General features: G+C 46.3%; 1 protein-coding gene across 1 annotated transcript in view; it reads right to left on the bottom strand.

Annotated features, from left to right (window-relative positions):
• TSPAN5 (tetraspanin 5) overlaps window positions 1-19150 on the bottom strand; it is a 187206-nt gene that overhangs the window by 23913 nt on the left and 144143 nt on the right. The window contains exon 2 of the mRNA XM_004009684.5: window positions 14828-14878. Within this exon, the coding sequence (XP_004009733.1) occupies window positions 14828-14878 (51 nt within the window). The remainder of the gene's footprint in view (window positions 1-14827; window positions 14879-19150) is intronic.

Raw genomic sequence — 19150 nt, 5'->3', positions numbered from 1 at the left:
GCTTCCTGCATTGGTAGGTGGGTTCTATACCACCTGCACCAACTGGGAAGCCTGTTAATGTATTAAGATTATATTAAGAAAAATTAGTGTAAATGAGCATTCAAAAGAATTCTTCATATTCATACTATCTACGTGAAAGTGAACGTCGCTCCATCGTGTCTGACTCTTTGCAACCCTGTGGACTATATGGTCCATGGAATTCTCCAGGCCAGAATACTGGAGTGGGTAGCCTTTCCCTTCTCCAGGGGATCTTCCCAACCCGGGGATTGAACAAACCCAGGTCTCCCCCATTGCAGGAACGTCGCTCCATCGTGTCTGACTCTTTGCAACCCTGTGGACTATATGGTCCATGGAATTCTCCAGGCCAAGAAAACTTGAGTGGGTAGCCTATCCCTTCTCCAATGGATCTTCCCAACCCAGGAATCAAACCGGGGTTTCCTGCATTGTCAGCGGATTCTTTACCAACTGAGCAATCGGGGAAGCCCATACTATCTATACCTGTGTCTATATTCTTGTGACTCTCAGTCATCTCCAAGTCTACAGCTATTGCTGCAGCAGAAGCAAAAACAAATTGACCATAACAAAGTGCTGCTATAAAGACAAAATGAACAGCAGCCAATTAAAAAAGTTGAAACAAATACTTTCAGCAAATCAGCCAGTGCACAAATTGGCTATAAGATACCTAGCTCTTGGTGTATCAATCTGGAGCTTTCAAGTGATGATTCACCAGTGAAAAGAGGAGATTTCCACTATCCCCGAAGTACTAGACAGTATCTTGCAGAACTAAGCAGCGGGACCAATAGGTGTCTAAGAAATAAGATACATTAATGGAACACAGCTGAGGCAATATCATTATAGCGGAAGTTTAGAGAGTCAACAAACAAGAAATGTACTGATGTACATCTGTCACCATACAAAGTGAAAGAAGGAAAGTAAAGTTGCTCAGTTGTGTCCTACTCTTTGAGACCCCATGGCCTGCAGCCTACCAGGCGCCTCTGTCCATGGGATTTTCCAGGCAATAGTCCTGGAGTGGATTGCCATTCCCTTCTCCAGGGGATCTTCCCAACCCAGGGCTCGAACCCAGGTCTCCCACATTGTAGACAGACGCTTTACCGTCTGAGCCACCAGGGAAGTCCTACAAGGGAGACTGAAATTCCAGCCACTCATACCAGCCTACTCTAGGGTGTGGCAGAGAGCATTCCAGTCTCCTTCTGCACAAACCACCCTGTACTCAAGCTCCCTGGCTCACCTGCAATCTCCCCTGGAATCCAGGAAAAAGGGTAGTCTATAGACAAGAGCTGGGTTCGATCCCTGGGTTGGGAAGATCCCCTGGAGAAGGAAATGGCAACCCACTCCAGTATTCTGGCTTGGAAAATTCCATGGACTGTATAATCCATGGGATCACAGAGTCAGACACGACTGAGCTACTTTCACTTCAGACAAGAGCTATGACAGACCTAGACAGTGTGTTAAAAAGCAAAGACATCACTTTGCCAACAAAGGTCTGTAAAGTCAAGGCTATGTTCTTTCCAGTAGTCATGTATGGATGTGAGAGTTGGACCATAAAGAAGGCTGAGCACCATAGAATTGATGCTTTCGAACTGTGGTGCTGGAGAATACTCCTCAGAGTCCCTTGGACAACAAGAAGCTCAAACCAGTCAATCCTAAAGGAAACCAGTCCTGCATATTCATTGGAAGGAATGATGCTGAAGCTAAAGCTCTAATACTTTGGCCACCTGATGTGAAGAACTGACTCCTTGGAAAAGATCCTGATGCTGGGAAAGACATAAGAAGGAGAAGAGGGCCTCAGAGGATGAGATGGCTGGATGGCATCACTGATGCAATGGACATGAACTTGAGCAAACTCCAGGAGATGGTGAAAGACAGGGAATCCTGACGTGCTGCAGCCCATGGGGTCACAAATAGTTGGACACGACTTGGCAACTGAACAACAGACAAGGGTAAAATGTAGGACAGACAGAGAGGATGACTACGTAGAAGACTACGTTGTCTTGAATTTCAGTTACACTACTTACTACCTGAGTGATCTTGGTTCAGGTACCAAACCTGCCTAAACCTCAATTTCCACACCTGTGAAATGGTACCCTACATCATAAGGTTACTATGAGGATATAGAAAATAATCCAAGTAAATTCAAATATTAGGCTACGTCTTTGGTAAATAATAAGAATTCAATCAAAGTTGATCAGCATCATCATTTCATCACTACTAAACTGGACCAAGAGGATAACAGCGGATGCTACAGAACAGAGTCCCTGGCTCACGGCCTGTCAGGAACCGGGACCACACAGCAAGAAGCAAGCAAGCAAAGCTTCCTTGTGCCACTCCGCCATCACCGCACTACTGCCTGAATCACACCATCCCCCGGCCCCAGCCCATCCCATGGAAAAACTGTCTTCCATGAGACCGGTCCCTGGTGCCCAAAATGTCGGGGACCGCTGCTATAGAAGCATGCTGGAGGGGCCTCTAACCAACAGCTTTGGAGAGAAATCTATTTTGCTCTGGCACTTGGCCTGCCTGACCCACTTCCAAGAAAGCCATGCCCACGTAGGATGATGTCTTAAGGAGGTGGGAGGAACTGACCTGCCAGTCAACCTTCTTTCTCAAGAAATGGGAAGTCACCTGAAAGGCGCTCAGAGTAAAGGCAGAAGGGAGAGAGAGGTCAGGAGTAAGCAGAAGCCACGAGGGGGTGGGAGCCAAGAGTACAAAGAAGCGGTGAAGCAGAGGAGAGAGCAGAGAGAAGCAGCCGGGTGCAGGTCAGCCGCCACGTGGCCGAGATTACACACCTCAACCAGGCCGGGGCACCGCCGCCGCTTAGAAACCCGGCCAGGCACCCTGGGCACCAGAGAGTCACGGCTCCCGGGTGACTTTCGTTCCTAAACCATGTCCCAGTCCCTGTGAGGGCTCATCCGTCAGGGGTCTGATCGGCCTGGTATGTCTGTGTGCGTGCGCTCAGTCACTGCAGCTGTGTCCGACTCTGTGTGACGCCATGGACTGTAGCCCATCAGGCTCCTCCATCCAGGGGTTCTCCAGGCAAGAACACTGGAGTGGGTTGCCGTGTCCTCCTCCTAGGGAACTTCCCTACCCCAGGATCGAACTCCTCTCTCTTACATCTCCTGCCTTGGCAGGTGGGTTCTTACCACTAGCACCACCTGAGAAGACGCTGGTATGTCTCAGTCAGGATGTGAAAAACCAGCCCATCTTCCCTCCAGCTTCCATCTCCTCAGCACCTCATGCATTCAATAATCTCTGGAATTTAAGTCATTTCTTTCCAGGGTTCTGCAATCAAGGACTATGTTCTGAGTGTTACTGTTTCTTCCAGTAAGAGGTTTCTACACATGTGCAGATATGAACATGCAAGCAAAGCTCCAGGAGGGTTTCAAACCCATAAACCTCAGGAGTACCTGTGGTTTTCCCCAGCAGCGCAGAGCAGCCTGTGTGTGCCACCTGGCAAGCTTCACTTTCTTTTCTCTCAACTCACACAGCAAAAAAAAAAAAAAAAAAGCAAAAATAGCATCAATAAGCCCCTAAGGTCTGGGACTCTTCTGCTTTGGCATACACGAGCACATTCCTTCCAGCGGCTGGATGAGAAACAGAGAGACAAGCCTATGGAATGTGCAGGCACAGCCAGGCCAGATGGGCCCCTTTGAAATTTATGATCCTGCATCCCGCCTTGCCCACCCTCTCTACACTTCACTGGGTGAAACGGGCACCAGTTTTCCTAGAGTAAGAGAGGGAGCAGCATTTCCCTACTTGAGAAAGAATGCCAAGACAGGACAGTTTCAAGAAAATGAGCCACTTGGAGGGGGTGGTCCTGGAAAGCTGGTGACAATGACCACAGGAAGTCCAAGCTGGGCCACAGGGCCACCTGCCCCCAACAAGTCATCAGAGATCCTCTACAGATGTCAAGGACAAGTTGCTCTGCACACCCCAGAACCCCCGTCTGTCTAAGCAACTGCTGCAGAATCCAGGGAGAGGATGTAGAGAGATAGGAGCTTGCTGGGACCTGAGCAGTTCAGGGAGATGAAAGGGCGCAGGGCAGCATAACTCACAGCCTGGCAAAGAGACACGAGGTTAAAGGAAGACCAGACGCTTTCAAGACATGCGGTTTCCCGTATTTTTCTTGTCAGAAAAGGTCATGGTGAGATTCAAGTAATCCTCTCTTAAAGATAAAAAATGGCCATGACCTGCTTTTGTGGTGAGAAAGAAGAAGAGAGACAGTCATCTCTCAGGGCTCCAGAATATCCTGCAACCGAGCCTCCGATGGGGAGGTCAGCCATGTGGTGCCCTCGCTGGTACCGTGCTCAGGCCAGGAAACCACCACCACCACCACCTGGGTAGAGCAACTGCCTCTTCGAACAAGGAAACACAGCCACCTGCAAAAGTGTCATTTTTCAAAAACCCAGCATGTTCCGAGACACTCTCCAGGTATTTCATGTCCATGTGCAGAAGATAAGAAACATATCCAGAATATTCCTAAGTAAAAAGTTTAAACTGAAATATGTAATAAAGGCTCTGATCACAGTGTCCCTGCAACTAAAGCAAAAAAAAAAAAAAAAAAAAACCCAAACAACAAATGAAAGTCTAATGTAGTGGTAGGTGATCACTGTATCCTAGAGCTTCAGAGATGCACAACTCATTCAGTTCCTGAGCAAACAGTTTCCTGGGAATCATCTGAGAGGTGCCAGGTACTGTGCAAGTCATGGATATTCAGAGTGAATGTATGGGGACACCCTCAGGAGCTAGTCTAGAGGGGGGACAGGTTAGTAGGAGGGTTCTGGGCAGAGGTATTAGTGTGTGTTACGTGAGTGTACACAGGAGGGGCAGGAGGTCATGTCAGCAAGGGCAGAGACAAAGTGGCAGGACCTGGCCCACCACGGGGTGTACGTGTGACTGTCACAAGTGGTGAGAGGAGACAGAGGCTGGTGGAGCATGGCTAGGTTTGACTCTGAAGGCATTCTGAGCAGAGGAAGGTCACACGTGAATTCAGAAAGCTCACTCCTTGGGCAGCAGGTAGAGGCTAAGGAAACTGCTGGGAGGTCCTGTGGTGATGCTGAATTGTGGGATGAAAGCCATGTAAGGGCTACACGACTGAGCACTGACTCTGCCAGGCTCAGAGCTACCTGGATAATTTCCCCCTCACAGTTAACTTTCCAGGTACGACTATTTTCCCTGGCAGGACACAGACCCAGAGATGGAGTAACTTGCCAGGTGACCCAGGTGAGAAAGTGGCAGAGCAGGGGTTTGAGCCCAGAGCAGTGTTCCAACCACGATGCTCTACTGTCTAAAGAGAAAAAGCAGCAGTGGGCAAGACTGTTCTTGTTTCCAATGTAACATCATATGTGCGTGCATGCGTGCTAAGTCCTTCAGTTGCGTCCAAGTCCTTGCAACACTATGGACTGTAGCCCATCAGGCTCCTCTGTCCACGGGTTCTCCAAGCATAAATACTGGAGTGGGTTGCCGTGCCCTTCTCCAGGGGCTCTTTCTGACCAGGGATCAAACCCAAGTCTCTTATGTCTCCTGCATTGGCAGGCAGGTTCTTTACCACTAGCACCACCTGGGAAACGTATACCTGTCTCTAAAATGTTAAGAAAAATATGATAGTCTTATCTCACACTTTACTGGTCACGATCTGAAAACCCAAATGAATAGGAGATGACCTCCTACTGTGTGTGCACACACAGACACACACACCACGAAGCAAAGAACTTCCTTCTTTTGCACACCTCAGTGAAAGCAAGGGGATGAGGGGCTGGGTTATAGAATGAGATTTCTCTGGAGAAAGCAATTGCTGTGTTGTGTGACTCCACTTCCTAGATAAGGGAGCAGATTTCTTTTCATCCAAAACCTAGTAAGGAAGTTTCAAGAGGATCCCTGAGGAAGCTTGGAGACACAAGGTCTAGGCAGGGGTACTGGGTGGCCACCTAGAACAGGGATGCCCACCGAGCAGAGGGGAACTGCAAGGCAGAGGGACTCTTGGGGAAACTTTAAAAGGGCCAAGGCACCATCCCCTTTACCACCTGCCAGGCTCAGAGAGCAAAGCTGCACCCACGTTTCTGCCCTGGCAGGAAGTGGGAGAGAAACCTCTGGGGGATCAGGGAGGGGGGACAGGAGGAAACAGGGGGCAAAGGCCTCACCCCTTCCTCTCTCCAGGGGCCCAAGGTTGACTGTGCCAGGCAAGGCAAACATTTTAAAGCAAAGTGAGGTTTGGGGTTTCAATTTTTATCCAGCCCTGTCTAATAACTGGGCTTCCCTGGTGGCTCACATGGTAAAGAATCCGCCTACAGTGCAGGAGACCCGGGTTCAATCCCTGGGTTGGGAAGATTCCCTGGAGAAGGAAATGGCAACCCACTCCACTATTCTTGTCTGGAGAATTCCATGGACAGAGGGGGGCACCAGTCCATGGGGTTGCAGAGAGTCAGACATGACTGACTAGTATTTTCATTTCTAAAAACTGGGCCTGGACTGGTGCCTAAAACGAGAATGTGTGTGTGCTAAGTCGCTTCAGTTACGTCCAACGCTGTGCTGACTCTGTGCAGTCCAGACTCTGTGGACTGCAGTCACCAGGCTCCTCTGTCCATGGGATTTCTCCAGGCAAGAATATTGGAGTGGGATGTCATTTCTTCCCCCAGGGCATCTTCCTGACCTGGGGTAGGACTGTGGTATCTGAGGGTGGACAACAAAGACACTCAATTTTTGATCCACCTGAATTTTCATTCCTGATAAATTTCTCTGCAAAAAAGTTTACAGGGACATACAAAAAGAGAAAAATTAAGGGTTTTTCCCCTAACGTATTTCATGCCTCTGCTAAGCATACTGGTTACAGCACCTCAGAGCACAGGCTGACTTTCCAGGTACTCAACAAAAGCTGGTCAGTTTGCAGATTTTCAACGGCAACAGAGAACCTGTGGGGATCACATGGACAATTGAGAACGAGATGCAAACGTACATTTCAGTCCATGAAATGAAGCCTTCAAAAGTATTCTCGGCCTCTCAGAAATGTCTCCTTCAAGTACTTTCTCAGGGGAGGCAAGCATTTTTCTCTTTAAGTTGCCTGGGTAACCGCTTCCACCTACCACTTCCCTCTGGCTACCTTCACCACCACCATTGTGAATTGCTTGAATCACTGAATCTCCTCGTCTAACTTTTCCTTCCTGGGAAAATTGGGAAAGTTCTTCCAAGTTGAGCCTTCTGTACAATCGTGACAGGCAGCAACTGGTGGGTTCTGAAGTGAGACTGGCATTACAGATAGTGGTCAGGGGGAAGGCCTCCAGGAAAAAGACTCACCCTTGTCCCCAGGACAGCCTGGGAGAAAGCTGATAAAGACTAGAGAGCTCCTCTCATGGCCAGTCCGCCTGCCAGGGTCAGCCCTGTGCCCCAGCTCCCTCCTGCCAGGCCAGGAGAGGGCAGTGACAGACGAGACAGGGGACTCAGGAAGGAGACCCCATGGGGTCTGCAACAATGTACACAGCTCTCCGGACATTCTCATTCACGTGGTCCTGAGCACCCGGCATCCAAGATGCAGGAGGCACCCAGCTAGACCTGGGCATAATGGGCTGAAGAAGACAGGCTCCTGACCTCAAGGAGCTTCCAGGTCAGACAAGCCAGGCCAGGTTCACCCTCCACCCAGAAGGCTGGTGCTGTGTGAGCAGTGGCAGGAGGCGCCAAAAGCTCACACTGAGGACCAGGGAAACCCACTTTTCCCACTTGGAAAAGCCGAGTCTCCCCCTTGCGCTCAACAGTGTTGGGGGCAGCAGCCCTACTTACGACTGTCAGCGATCACCCAGCCTCTTGCCCCTACCTAAGAATTAAGTCAAAAGCATTACCATGGGAATTCCCTGGCCGCCCAGTGGTTAGGACTCCTCGCTCTCATTGCCGAGGGCCCAGGGTTCAATCTGGATGGGGGAACTCAAATTGCATAAAATCCTGCACAAAGCAGGGAAAAGGTATAAACACTGGGCAAAACGGAAAAGGGAAGATATCCCCAATTCTTCTGAAGTCAAGACAATCATACACAGATTACCACTTACATGCTAGAAATAATTTTTTTTTTCCTCTGGATGTTAGAAATCTGCTGTTTCTAACACTGAATGAACCCCTACCATATCAGATACCAGAAACCGCATATCACTTTACTTCCTTCTAGGCTGTACGAACTGATAATATGCTTACTAGGGTCTGAATGATAGAGCCAGGGCTGAAAAGAATGCTTTCATCTTCCCTTTGCGCATTCATTCTCCCACGAGCAGGCTTCTTGAATGTCTATTACGTGTCAGCTAACGTTCTAAGCACTAGAGTGTAGCAGTAAACAGAAGTCCCTGTTTAGGGGGAAAAAAAAACTGTGTGAGTGGTTAAGTCCTTTTACAACACAGAGTGGGGGAAAAGCACACGGAAGTGGGGAAAGGGGCCGGGACTAGCGTTGAGAGTGGCTGCTTCAAATAGGCCAGGGAGGCCCACAGACAAAGGTGGCCCTGCAGCAGAGACCAGGAAGCAGAGGCAAGCAGCTGTGTGGACCTCTGGCGAAGAGCGCACCTCGCAGGGGATGAGTGGCACGAAGGCCCCGGGGTGGCAGGTCCATCCATCCAGGGGCGGGAGCGCAGCAGGGGCGGGAGCGCAGCAGGGGCGGGAGCGCAGCAGGGGCGGGAGCGCAGCAGGGGCGGGAGCGCAGCAGGGGCGGGAGCGCACCGTGGGAAAGGAGGACCCGGAAATAACACAGTACTGTACTCAGCTTTGAGTGAGACAGTAAATGCACTGGGGGGCTTGAAGTACGCGACAGGATTCTGCCTTATGCTTGAAAGACTCACTCTGGAGAATTCCCTGGCAGTTCAGAGGTTAGAAGTCAACGCTTTCACTGCTGGGGGCCCAGGTTCAAACCCTGGTCAAGGAACTAAGATCTCGTAAGCTGTGAGTGCAGCCAAAAACAGAGAAAGTAATCATAAAAATAAAAAATGAATAAAAGAATCACTTTGGCTGCTGTTTGGAGACGGCCAGGGCTGGGAGTGGAGGCACAGAGCAGAGGCTGGGGAACAACAGAGGGGTCTGTACTAACAGAGGCAAAAGGCGGCAGCTTAGACTAGTGTGTAGAAGTGGAGGTGGTTGGAAGAAATCATATTCTCAGTGCAGTTTCCAAACAGAGCTGACAGTGTTTGCTGACAGACTGGATGCGGTATGAGAAGAAAAGACAACGGTGTCAAGAACACCCAGGCAAGTGAAGAGGACCAAGCCGCCATCTCCTGCAACTGGGAAGAGAAGGTGTGAGGGGAGAAATCAGGAGTATTTCTCTGGGCTATAAAGCTTCAGAAGCCTGGCGGGCCTTTCAGCAGAGATACTGGGCATGAGATTGGGGTTCAGAAGAGGGCAGGACCACAGATGTAAATTTGAAGTCATCAGTGATTATTTGGAGAAGGAAATGGCAACCCACTCCAGTACTCTTGCCTGGAGAATCCCATGGAGGGAGGAGCCTGGTAGGCTACAGTCCATGGGGTCGCAAAGAGTAGGATACGACTGAGTGACTTCACACCAGTGATTAATGATGCTTGAGGCCTTGAGCCTGAACGAGAACTCCCAGAGCGTGAGTGAAGAGAAACAAGGGGTTTCTCCAAAATTCAGAAGTTCAAGAGGAAGCTGGACTTTGCAAACAAGTATGAGAAGGCACTGCTAATGAGGTATGAAACCCAAGAATGTGATGGATCTTGGAAGCCAAGTAGCAAAGTGTTCCTGGAAGAGAAGAATGATTAAACATGCCTCAGTCCTCACTTGACTGATAAAGGTTTCTGGGTACCTGGGCAAGAAAATGATGTTCAATGAGAAAGTGCCAGCCAGGTTCATATGAGTCCTAGGCTAGTTATTCAGAGAAAAGACAAGATGCAGAAAGACAGTCTGATACAATGACAAGTAGATGGATTAGAGACTCCTTGACTAATGACACCCAAGGGCACACACAAGTCAATGATGTCAACCCCAAAGGAAATTTCCAGTGACATGTCACTGGGTTCTGTCTTCAGCCTGCTCAATATGTCACTGCCTTCTAACAGTGATAACTATACTTGACTGCAATCAGAATAATACAGGAAGCTTGTAAAACAGAGCCTCCTGGTGTCCACACCCAGACCTACTGAATCCGAATTTGCCAGGTAGCACTGGAGCAAGGAGTTAAAGGAAGGTCTGAGTTAAAAGGAGGACTTGAGCGAGGATGTTGATCAAAACCCAGCTGAGTGGAGTGGGGAATGTGCTGGTTGATGGAGCACAGAGCTTCCAGCTCCAGAGCAATCTCTGCAGGTAGACAGACAGGTAGAACAGACCTGGGGCAATCTGGACTCTTGAATCTGCCTCTGAAAATCAGCCAGATGTGAGATGGAGGGAGGAAACCCAGCGGACCTGGACCAACCTGAGATCACTCAGTGATACACTGTGTGACCTCAAATGGTACTGAGCACAGACAGGAGAGAGGGGACGTGATCCGGCCATACCCTCTACGGCCCCTAAAACATCCTCTCCCTGGAGAAGGGGACCCATAGGGAGGTCAGAGGAGCGAGATCAAGATGGCAGAGGGATCCCCCACCTCCGCCAGAGCCTGGAAACTCACAAGGAAACACACCAAGGACTAAATACAGAGAAGGGCTTACAATGGGTCCCAATGGGGCAGACCTACATTCCATGAATGAAAACCAGTAGGACATGATTCTAATTTGGCAGGAGGAAGGTCTTTCTAACAGTAAGAAGAACCCAGAGAAAAGTGGTGAGTGCTTTGCCCCAGGAACTGTTCAACTTCTATACACTCCAAATTAGCATGAATTGCAATGTATTACTTTATTTCTAGATCCGCTGGAGGAGGAAATGGCAACTCACTCCAGTATTCTTGCCTGGAGAATCCCATGGACAGAGGAGCCTAGCAGGCCTCAGTCCGTGGGGTTGCAAGCATCAGACATGACTGAAGTGTAGTTTATGTATATCAGCACGCCCGTCCTAGAACAAACTAGCACTCATAGTTCATGTATATGTGCACGCCCATCCTAGAACATGCACCCCCTGAAGAATTACATGCCCAGAATCAAGCGCAAGCCATGCCCCATGCTGTGTGCTCAATAATGTTCTTTGAATGGATGAGGTGATTACTGCCGGACGCTGCCAAGCTTGTTGTGGAGGTAACTCATGCCACGTGACTGTTAACGTTCCTTCTAAACTCGCAGATCCTATGATTCCTGAAAAACTGCACATAAACCAGTTTCCCCTGGAGACACATACATCTTTTGCATCTTGACGGTGATCTGGAAGCTAGAGTAAATGTATTATTTAATTATTAAGTCTAATATTCAACTGTAATATCAGTCCTAAATCTCAGGCTGGTATTTTTAATGATTTTTGCCTCCAATGTTTCTGTGCTCCACATAAAAATGTGCAAAACCCCATCTATTAAAGAAATCTGATCCTTCCAGCCGTGACCCAGTTTGGGGATTTACCCTCTGGGCTTCTTTTCAAGTAAATGTCACCACATCTCCGTTGGGGGGATTTACTGATTCACAGGCTGGTGTGAGCCGCCCTGCAGGTGCATGCGGCCGTCACCCTTGGCTGGCTGTGGTTCACCTCAGAACATCATCCCAGCAGTGGCCTGGTCTAGGTTAGAACTTATCCCCAAGGGCTTCAGCGGAGCAGCTTCTACAGCTACCAAGTCAATCAATGAACATCACACCTTCCTTAAGAGACCCCAGAACAAAGCCGATTCTCAGTCCACAGATCAGAGCCTGGAATGCTCCTAAAATCTGAGGCAGCTCTCAAAGACTCCATTCTATGCTGGTGCCCATGTAGAAGTGGACACACTTCGCCAGGGCATCCAAGGAAGGGAACATGTCCCAGAAAGCATGTACCTTACACCAGGCTCAGTGTGGGGAGCCACCCCACTTCATCCTCACAGCAACCCTACAAGCTGACTCGATAAACCAGGGAAGGGTACCCAGAGACGCTAAACCACGTGCCCAAAGTCACGCTGACAGCAAAGGAAGGAGTCAGTATTGAACTCTGGTCTTTCAGCCCAGAGCTGTGCTTTTTTTTTTTTTTTTTTTCCCCTCATGGCAACCAGAGTGATCTTAAAACAAAAGCCAGATTAGGACACTCCCTTAATGCCCGGGCCTCTACAGGCCCCTGCCCCTCCTGGCTCTGCCTGCCTCTCTGGCCACCTGCCTTATATCTAGCTCTCCCTTTCTACTGGCATTCTTTCTGTTCCTCGGAATCGCTACGTGCCTGACTCAGGGCCGCTGGACTTGCTACTCCCCCAGTGCTCTGCAGACCCCTCTTTACTTCATCCAGGTCTCTGCTCCAGTGCCCTCTTGTCAGGGAGGCCATTCCCAAGTGCTCTATCTAAAAGAGATCCCTTTTGGGGTTTCCTCGGTGGCTCACTGGTAAAGAATCCACCTGCCAAAACAAGAGAAACAGGTTTGATCCCTGGTCCAGGAAGATTCCTCATGCAACTAAATCCATGCCCCACAACTACTGAGCCTGCGCTCTAAAGCCCAGGCACCATAACTACGAAGCCCACAAGCTGCAACTTCTGCAGCCCATGCGCCCTAGAGCCTATGCTCCACCAGAGAGGCCACGGCACTGCAATTGCAGAGTGGCCCCACTCACCACAACTAGAGAAAAGCCCGCACAGCGATACAGACCTAACACAGCCAAAAATAAATTAATAAAAAGTAAGAGAGACCTCTTCCCCACCACTCTAAGCAGCCCTTACTCTATACCTTGCGTTTCTCAGCACTCATCCACACCTGCACACGTGTTCCTGGCTAGTTAACTGCTGGTGCCCCCACTAAAAACAAGCCCCACGGGACAGGGACTCAGCAGCATTTGCTGCAGCATCCTCACCACCAGACTCAGGGCCCAAACACATGGCCAGTGTGCACCATACTGAGCTGTCACATGTCCTGTACCCTCCGCTACCTCCGCGTAGTCCCAGCTCACAGAGTCCTGCTACACAGTAGCTGGGCAACCCCGGCCAGGTAACTCCAGCTCTGCAGAGAAGCCTTCCCTTTGCTGATACCAGCCCTGAAAAAGGAGGGAACTGTTATTTCATCCCTCCCTAGAGACCACATCATCCCCTTGCTCTGATATTTGTATGATACTGTCGGTTTTAGAATTTTGTGATTTTATCAAAGAAGAGACATCAGGGCGACTGATGAGACAAAAGGATAATTATTTTTCACAAAGAGAAAAACCTTCAAAACAACATATTGTCTGCTTATTGCTAGAACAGACAATTAGTTCATATAATGCCTTCCAGCATCTTTTCAGAGCAGATAGAAATAGACTGATTAAAGGAGAGTTATACAAAGCTATAAGATCTGGCCCTGAACCAAACAGAGGGCTTCTAAAAGTGGAATTTCTGAGATTCCACCAGTACAAACCTTCAGGCTTATAAAGGGATCAACACAGAAACTGATCATAATCCAAAAGAAGGTCAGTTATTCAACAGAAAAGTTTCTGGAGATAAAATTCTGTTTTTGGAACTTAATTTGTTTCCCTTGACGTATAGTCACCACTCTTCCTCATAAGGTTGCTGGAAGGTGGTTCATTTTCCATAAACATTTCACAATCTGTACAAGTATTCTGAAAATAAACAGACGGCGGTTCAATTTCAAAACTCTGGATTTACTCTGAGTTTTACTGGATACAATCTATCTAAACATTGTTTTACTTGTGGAAATGCCTTCTTGCAGCTGAAGGGCTTTTGTTTGCTGGACTTTCTTAGTTTTTCTCTCCTTTCCTAATACATAGACCACTTCAAAGGAATGCCTGACTCCAGGCCTTGGTCAAGCTCCGAGGGTGAAATGTCAATGTGATAAGAGAATGGTCTTCTGGGAAATTTTCAGCTAACGTCTTAGTTTACAACTTTTAACCAATCCATGCACTCCCTCACTCTCATAGGTGGGGGATGATAAAGCTTTACTGTGTAGCCAAATACCAGAACAGATAAAATGCTGCCAATGATCTCATGTCCAAAGAAGGAAGAAAAAAGGAGTATGTATTTATATTTTAATTCCACTGCTTGGCATCAGAAGGAGAAGCTGCAGAAAAAAACTTAAAAGGTATGGACGGGAAGGGAAGTGGAGGAATGGACACAGGGCAGTGTTGTCGTGAGGATGTTATTTACATAATAAACCACCCAGAACACTGTGTCTTCATATAGCCTTCTCCATAGATCCAGATTTATTCTTTTACTGTGCGATATTTGATGACAAAGTTTGGATATTCCTTAACATTTCCAATCAGCACACAAGTGTTCACACTCTTGAGCAACACTGATAAGTTTATCTGCTTTTCAAACATGAATTGTATCTAGTTTCTTCCATACGTACCACAGGCTGATAGCTTAGCACATAATGTTCACACTCAAATATAATCTTCATGGCTTGAATAATCTTCCAAAGGGTTTTTTAAAAAGTAAAAGAGGAAAAAAAGGTTCCAGGTGCTTATTTAGTATTGTCAGTATTATTTATATGCATTTTTGAAATTCTTATGCCAGAGTGAGGCCCTGTTCCATGGGAACATGTCTCTCCAGCTAACTGATAAAATTCCAATTACACATTCTGTGTTATGCACGTGTGTTGTTACTTCTGTAATTATTTTGGTGCAATGACCAATTTAGGCTCCATTCTTGAGTCTTTGAACTGTGACATTATTTTGGGGGGGTACTTTTTCGTTAAAGAGCCATGTTTCCATACACTTGGCAGTCATCAAAGAGGAAAAAGAGACAGCATATAACATGCAGCTTCTTACAAACAAAATGTGTGCATTTTAATGATGTTTGACTTACTTTTTCATTCCACGCCCAGAGTCCGATTCCAAGAAATGCTATTCCCAAAAACTGAAAGAAAGCAAGAAAATGGTGTAAGTATGAGAGAAAATGCCATATTTTTACTAGTACAAACAAAGTTTCAATCACTCTCTTTGGGTTACTTTATCTGCTGAGAAAGTTTTCTCTAAAATCTAATGGTCTTCAACAGGAAAAGAAATACCACCATCCCCTTGATAAAATTATTACCGCATTAAGAACAGCACTTGCTTAGAAGTCATTCAGATTATAAAGAATAATAATTAGGTAGAATCTTGAATAAAATTAAAGTCATCAGTAATGTCTGATGCTGCCTTTCTGGACTGGAGAGGAAGCAGTGAGTACCCCATAAACCTAAGCATGATGTCATTAGAAAACAAAGAACTAGGGGCATGAATTTAGCAGAGTTGGAGATTTTCTCCTTGCCATCATGCCATCATGAATGGGCTGGGGCAGGGAGGGCCTGCAGAAACGCCCAGTGTCCCTCAGTCAACTCTTTATCACCCCTTCAAAAGGGAACAGGACCCTTATCAAGTCCAGGATGACCCAAAGAGAACACCTGGAATCTTAGTCAGAAACTTATAATACTTACATTGTAGTTGAAAGGGCTTTCATGACTTGGCCTAAATTCTGAGCTATAACTTCATGCATAACACAGAGCACACAAATAACATGCAAGGTTGAGCTGAAAATACATGGACTCAGCCATCCATCAGCTGCGTTGAGTATGGGGCGAGAGAGAGGAGCAAAAGTAACCAGGGGGATAGTTTGTTTGAATCAGTTCTCACAGCATTCCATCTCCTTTAAGAGACACATTTTTCCAGCACACTTTAACATCTCTGAAATTGGGATGTGTCTTAAAAATGATGGTGTCTCAGTTTAATTGCTTTTTCTCTCCCCTTGACTGTACCTCAAATAATAGTGTGTCTTATAACCGGAGTTCCACAGGTTTGGTAACACATAGCACATGGCTGTCTACCCACTCAGAGCTCAGTGATCAGGACTGGGTGTAACTGGCCACAAGGAAAGACACATCTTAGTCCTCGTCTTGATTATCCACAGCAACTCTGAGTTTCCTCTCCAAACAATGAGGTGAAAAGAGGGTGGGCAGGTTGAGACTGAGGGTCATGGCGCACGCTATTTATTTTACTAACATCTTGATCAAGTTAAACGTCAGGGAAGCTGTCCACTGAGAGGGAGCCGTGGAGAAAATGAGAGTGAGGGTGGTTACTCTCTCCAGTTTCAGGGAAATCTGAGAAGGGTCCACCTGGCGAGGTCTTTGCCATTCGCAGCGGGGAGTTACTGACACTTTGTAGGCAATGGCTAATAAATCCAAAAAGGGGCTGGGAAAACAGCAGAAGCAGAGGGAACGGAAAATAACACAGAGGAGTGACTGCTCAGAAAAGGTGGTGGTGTTTTTATAAGCAGAACTTCCGAGACCCTGGACAGTTATCTGACACTGCAGTGATACTGATGCATTCTGAGTTCCCACACAGAAAAGCTCAGCACCGTGGCCCTGATGGAGCAAAACCGAAGGACCCCTTCTTCCAAGCTACCCTTGGTCACGGAAGTCTGAGAACATTTAGAAAAATGTATTTTCAGCATGCCAACAAAAAACCACTATGCTCAGCCTCTCTAGTGCCCTGATCAGAATGCTATTTCACTTTACAGTTCCAATCGGAAGCCACAAATGCACCAGCCTCTCAAATGACTCAAAATGTTTCTGGGTCTCTATAGTACAAAAATAACGCCACTCAGCATGTCACTCTCCTTTTCATAGGTCCCAGCACAGTAGGTAACAGAGACGACTGCACACACGGGAGACCATTAGACCTCCATCCTTACTGACATCAAACTCAGCCCAGGGAAATCCGAGACTTTCTCATGTTAAAGCACTTTGCGGACAAAGGCAGTCACTCCCCTGATGCAGTGAGTCCCAGTGTCATCAGGAGCAATGCTGGGATGCTGTGACATGGCCTACCGTCCCTCTTGCTGAGGAGGGCAGACAGGTCATCGCTGAGGTCCCCTGCCTCACTGCTAACATTAACTTCTCTTTATTACGTGTCAGGCACTGTGCCTATATAGTGCTTTTTATATGCCATGTCTCTCTTAAGCATCACAACTGTTTATTCTGAAGGAGGCATTATTATTAACTCCATTTTAAGAAAGATCGATTTGCTCAGAGGCACAGAGCTTCTGAGTGGAGAAGCAGAGATTTGGACCAACATGAATGTAACACTAACGTTCGTGTTCTTACCAGTAGTGATAAGTCCCCATTTTCCTCTGTGGGACAGAAAGTCGATACATTCAGATTAGAAGTACATGGGATATGATGAGGACCCACCCAAGGAAGCAATGGGAAGTTGAGAGGGTAAAAAGAGATGAGAATTTTGCCTTCACATGAACTGGTCGTAGACCAGACATTCCCCATGCTGGTGATAACAACAGAGTAACACAGAAAACAGAAATTCAGTGGGGAGTCAACTTTCCCCTCTTTGAATAATCTTTTTCTTTGAAAAAGAAAGATTATTTGTCCCTTTGAAAAATCTTTTTCTTTCCCAAATCATATAAACAGATTGGAAACAACATTTTTGACAAAGAAGAGAGAGAAAAAAAAATCAGGATCTGAAGAAGACTGAAAGACAATTTCCTTTACAATTTTGCTCCAATATTTCCTGCCTTAACTGTGACCTCCCAAACAAGGTTTGAGGATTTGGAGAAAGACACTGAATCTGAAGTCTAGGAAAGCACTCAACCGCTAAGCGAGTGGTGTGGGGCTGGGACCTCAGCCCGTACATAGCTCTACGGCTCCATCATCAGCAAGCATCCTCCCAATGACTCTCGGCCCATGTGTTTTCTTTTAAAATCAAGTTGTTCCAGCTCCAACAATTAAACAGGGAAGAGCCAAAAAAACAGACATAGGCACGTAGCACTTGAAGGACACCGAGTTTCCCCTTTCCCACCTCCAGAAGAAAAGGCGACCATAAACCCCCAAATTGACCTTGTTCTGAAACCCAAAGGCCACTTTACAGGGAACAAATGAGAACATTAAAGCCAATTCTTTATTCCTTTGAAATAGAAACAAGACCAGATCTGAGGCATCCTCCCATGTGGCAATATATGCAAACACACAGTCAAATGTTTGTCTATCCAACTTTGATGTTTTAAAATGAATATTAATTTTGCCAACATTTGTCAAATGCTAATTATGAACTAAGCACCATACTAAGTACTTGTTTTTATATGAATGAGTTAAAACAGCAGTGCCTAACACAGCAGGCTCCCAGCCACTGGGCACTTGAAACATGGTCAGTTCAAAGTGAGATGTGCTAGTAGGTGTGAAATATACTCTGGCTTTAAAAGACTTAACATTCTGAAGAATGTAACAGTTCCCATTAACAGCTGCTTATTTATTTTTAACTGGAGTATAGATGACTTACAACGTTGTCTGAGTTCCAGGCATACAGCAATGTGATTCAGTAATACATATATATCCATATATCTAGTCTTTTTCAGATTCTTTTCCACTATAAGTTATTCTAAGATGTCGTAGTTCCCTGTGTTATATGATACGTCCTTGTTGTTTATCTATTTTAAATATGTAGTACATATCTATTAATCTCAAATTCCTAATTTATTCACCCCCACCTTTCCTTTCTTGTAACCATAAGTTTGTTTTCTACTTCTGTGAGTTTCTGTTTTGTATATTGTTTGTATCATTTTTTTAGATTCCACATTAAAGTAATATCACGTGATATTTGTCTGATTTGCTTCACTCAGTATGACAATCTCTGGGTCCATCCATGTTGCTGCAAATGGCATTATTTCATTCTTTTTTATGACTTATTTTTTTACAGCTGCTTTATTTTTGATTACACATTGAAATGATAATACTTCAGCTATATTGGGTTAAATATATTAAAAAGTTAACTTCTCTTATTTTACTCTTTATTGAAGTAGTTGATTTATAAGATCATATTAGTTTCAGATGTACCACATAGTGACTTAATATTTTTTATAGATTATACTCAGTTTAAAGTTACAAAATCATGGTTATATTTCCCTGTGCTGTATAATGTATCCATGAAGCTTATTTAATAGATTTTTTAAAAAATACAGCTAGTGGAACATTTAATTTAAATTATATATGTGGCTTGCACTATATTACTATTGGACAGTGCTGTTCTAAAGTATACCACAACAATACCATGCAGTAGAAATATTATCCCCGTTTTACAGATAAGGAAACTGAGACTTAGACACATGGAGTACGTCTCCCAAGATTACATAGGTGCCTGAGCTGGG

The sequence above is a fragment of the Ovis aries genome, chromosome 6 (genome assembly GCF_016772045.2).
Source record: "Ovis aries strain OAR_USU_Benz2616 breed Rambouillet chromosome 6, ARS-UI_Ramb_v3.0, whole genome shotgun sequence".
In the NCBI taxonomy this organism is placed as follows: domain Eukaryota; kingdom Metazoa; phylum Chordata; class Mammalia; order Artiodactyla; family Bovidae; genus Ovis; species Ovis aries.
This window is presented reverse-complemented; position numbering and strand designations above follow the sequence as displayed.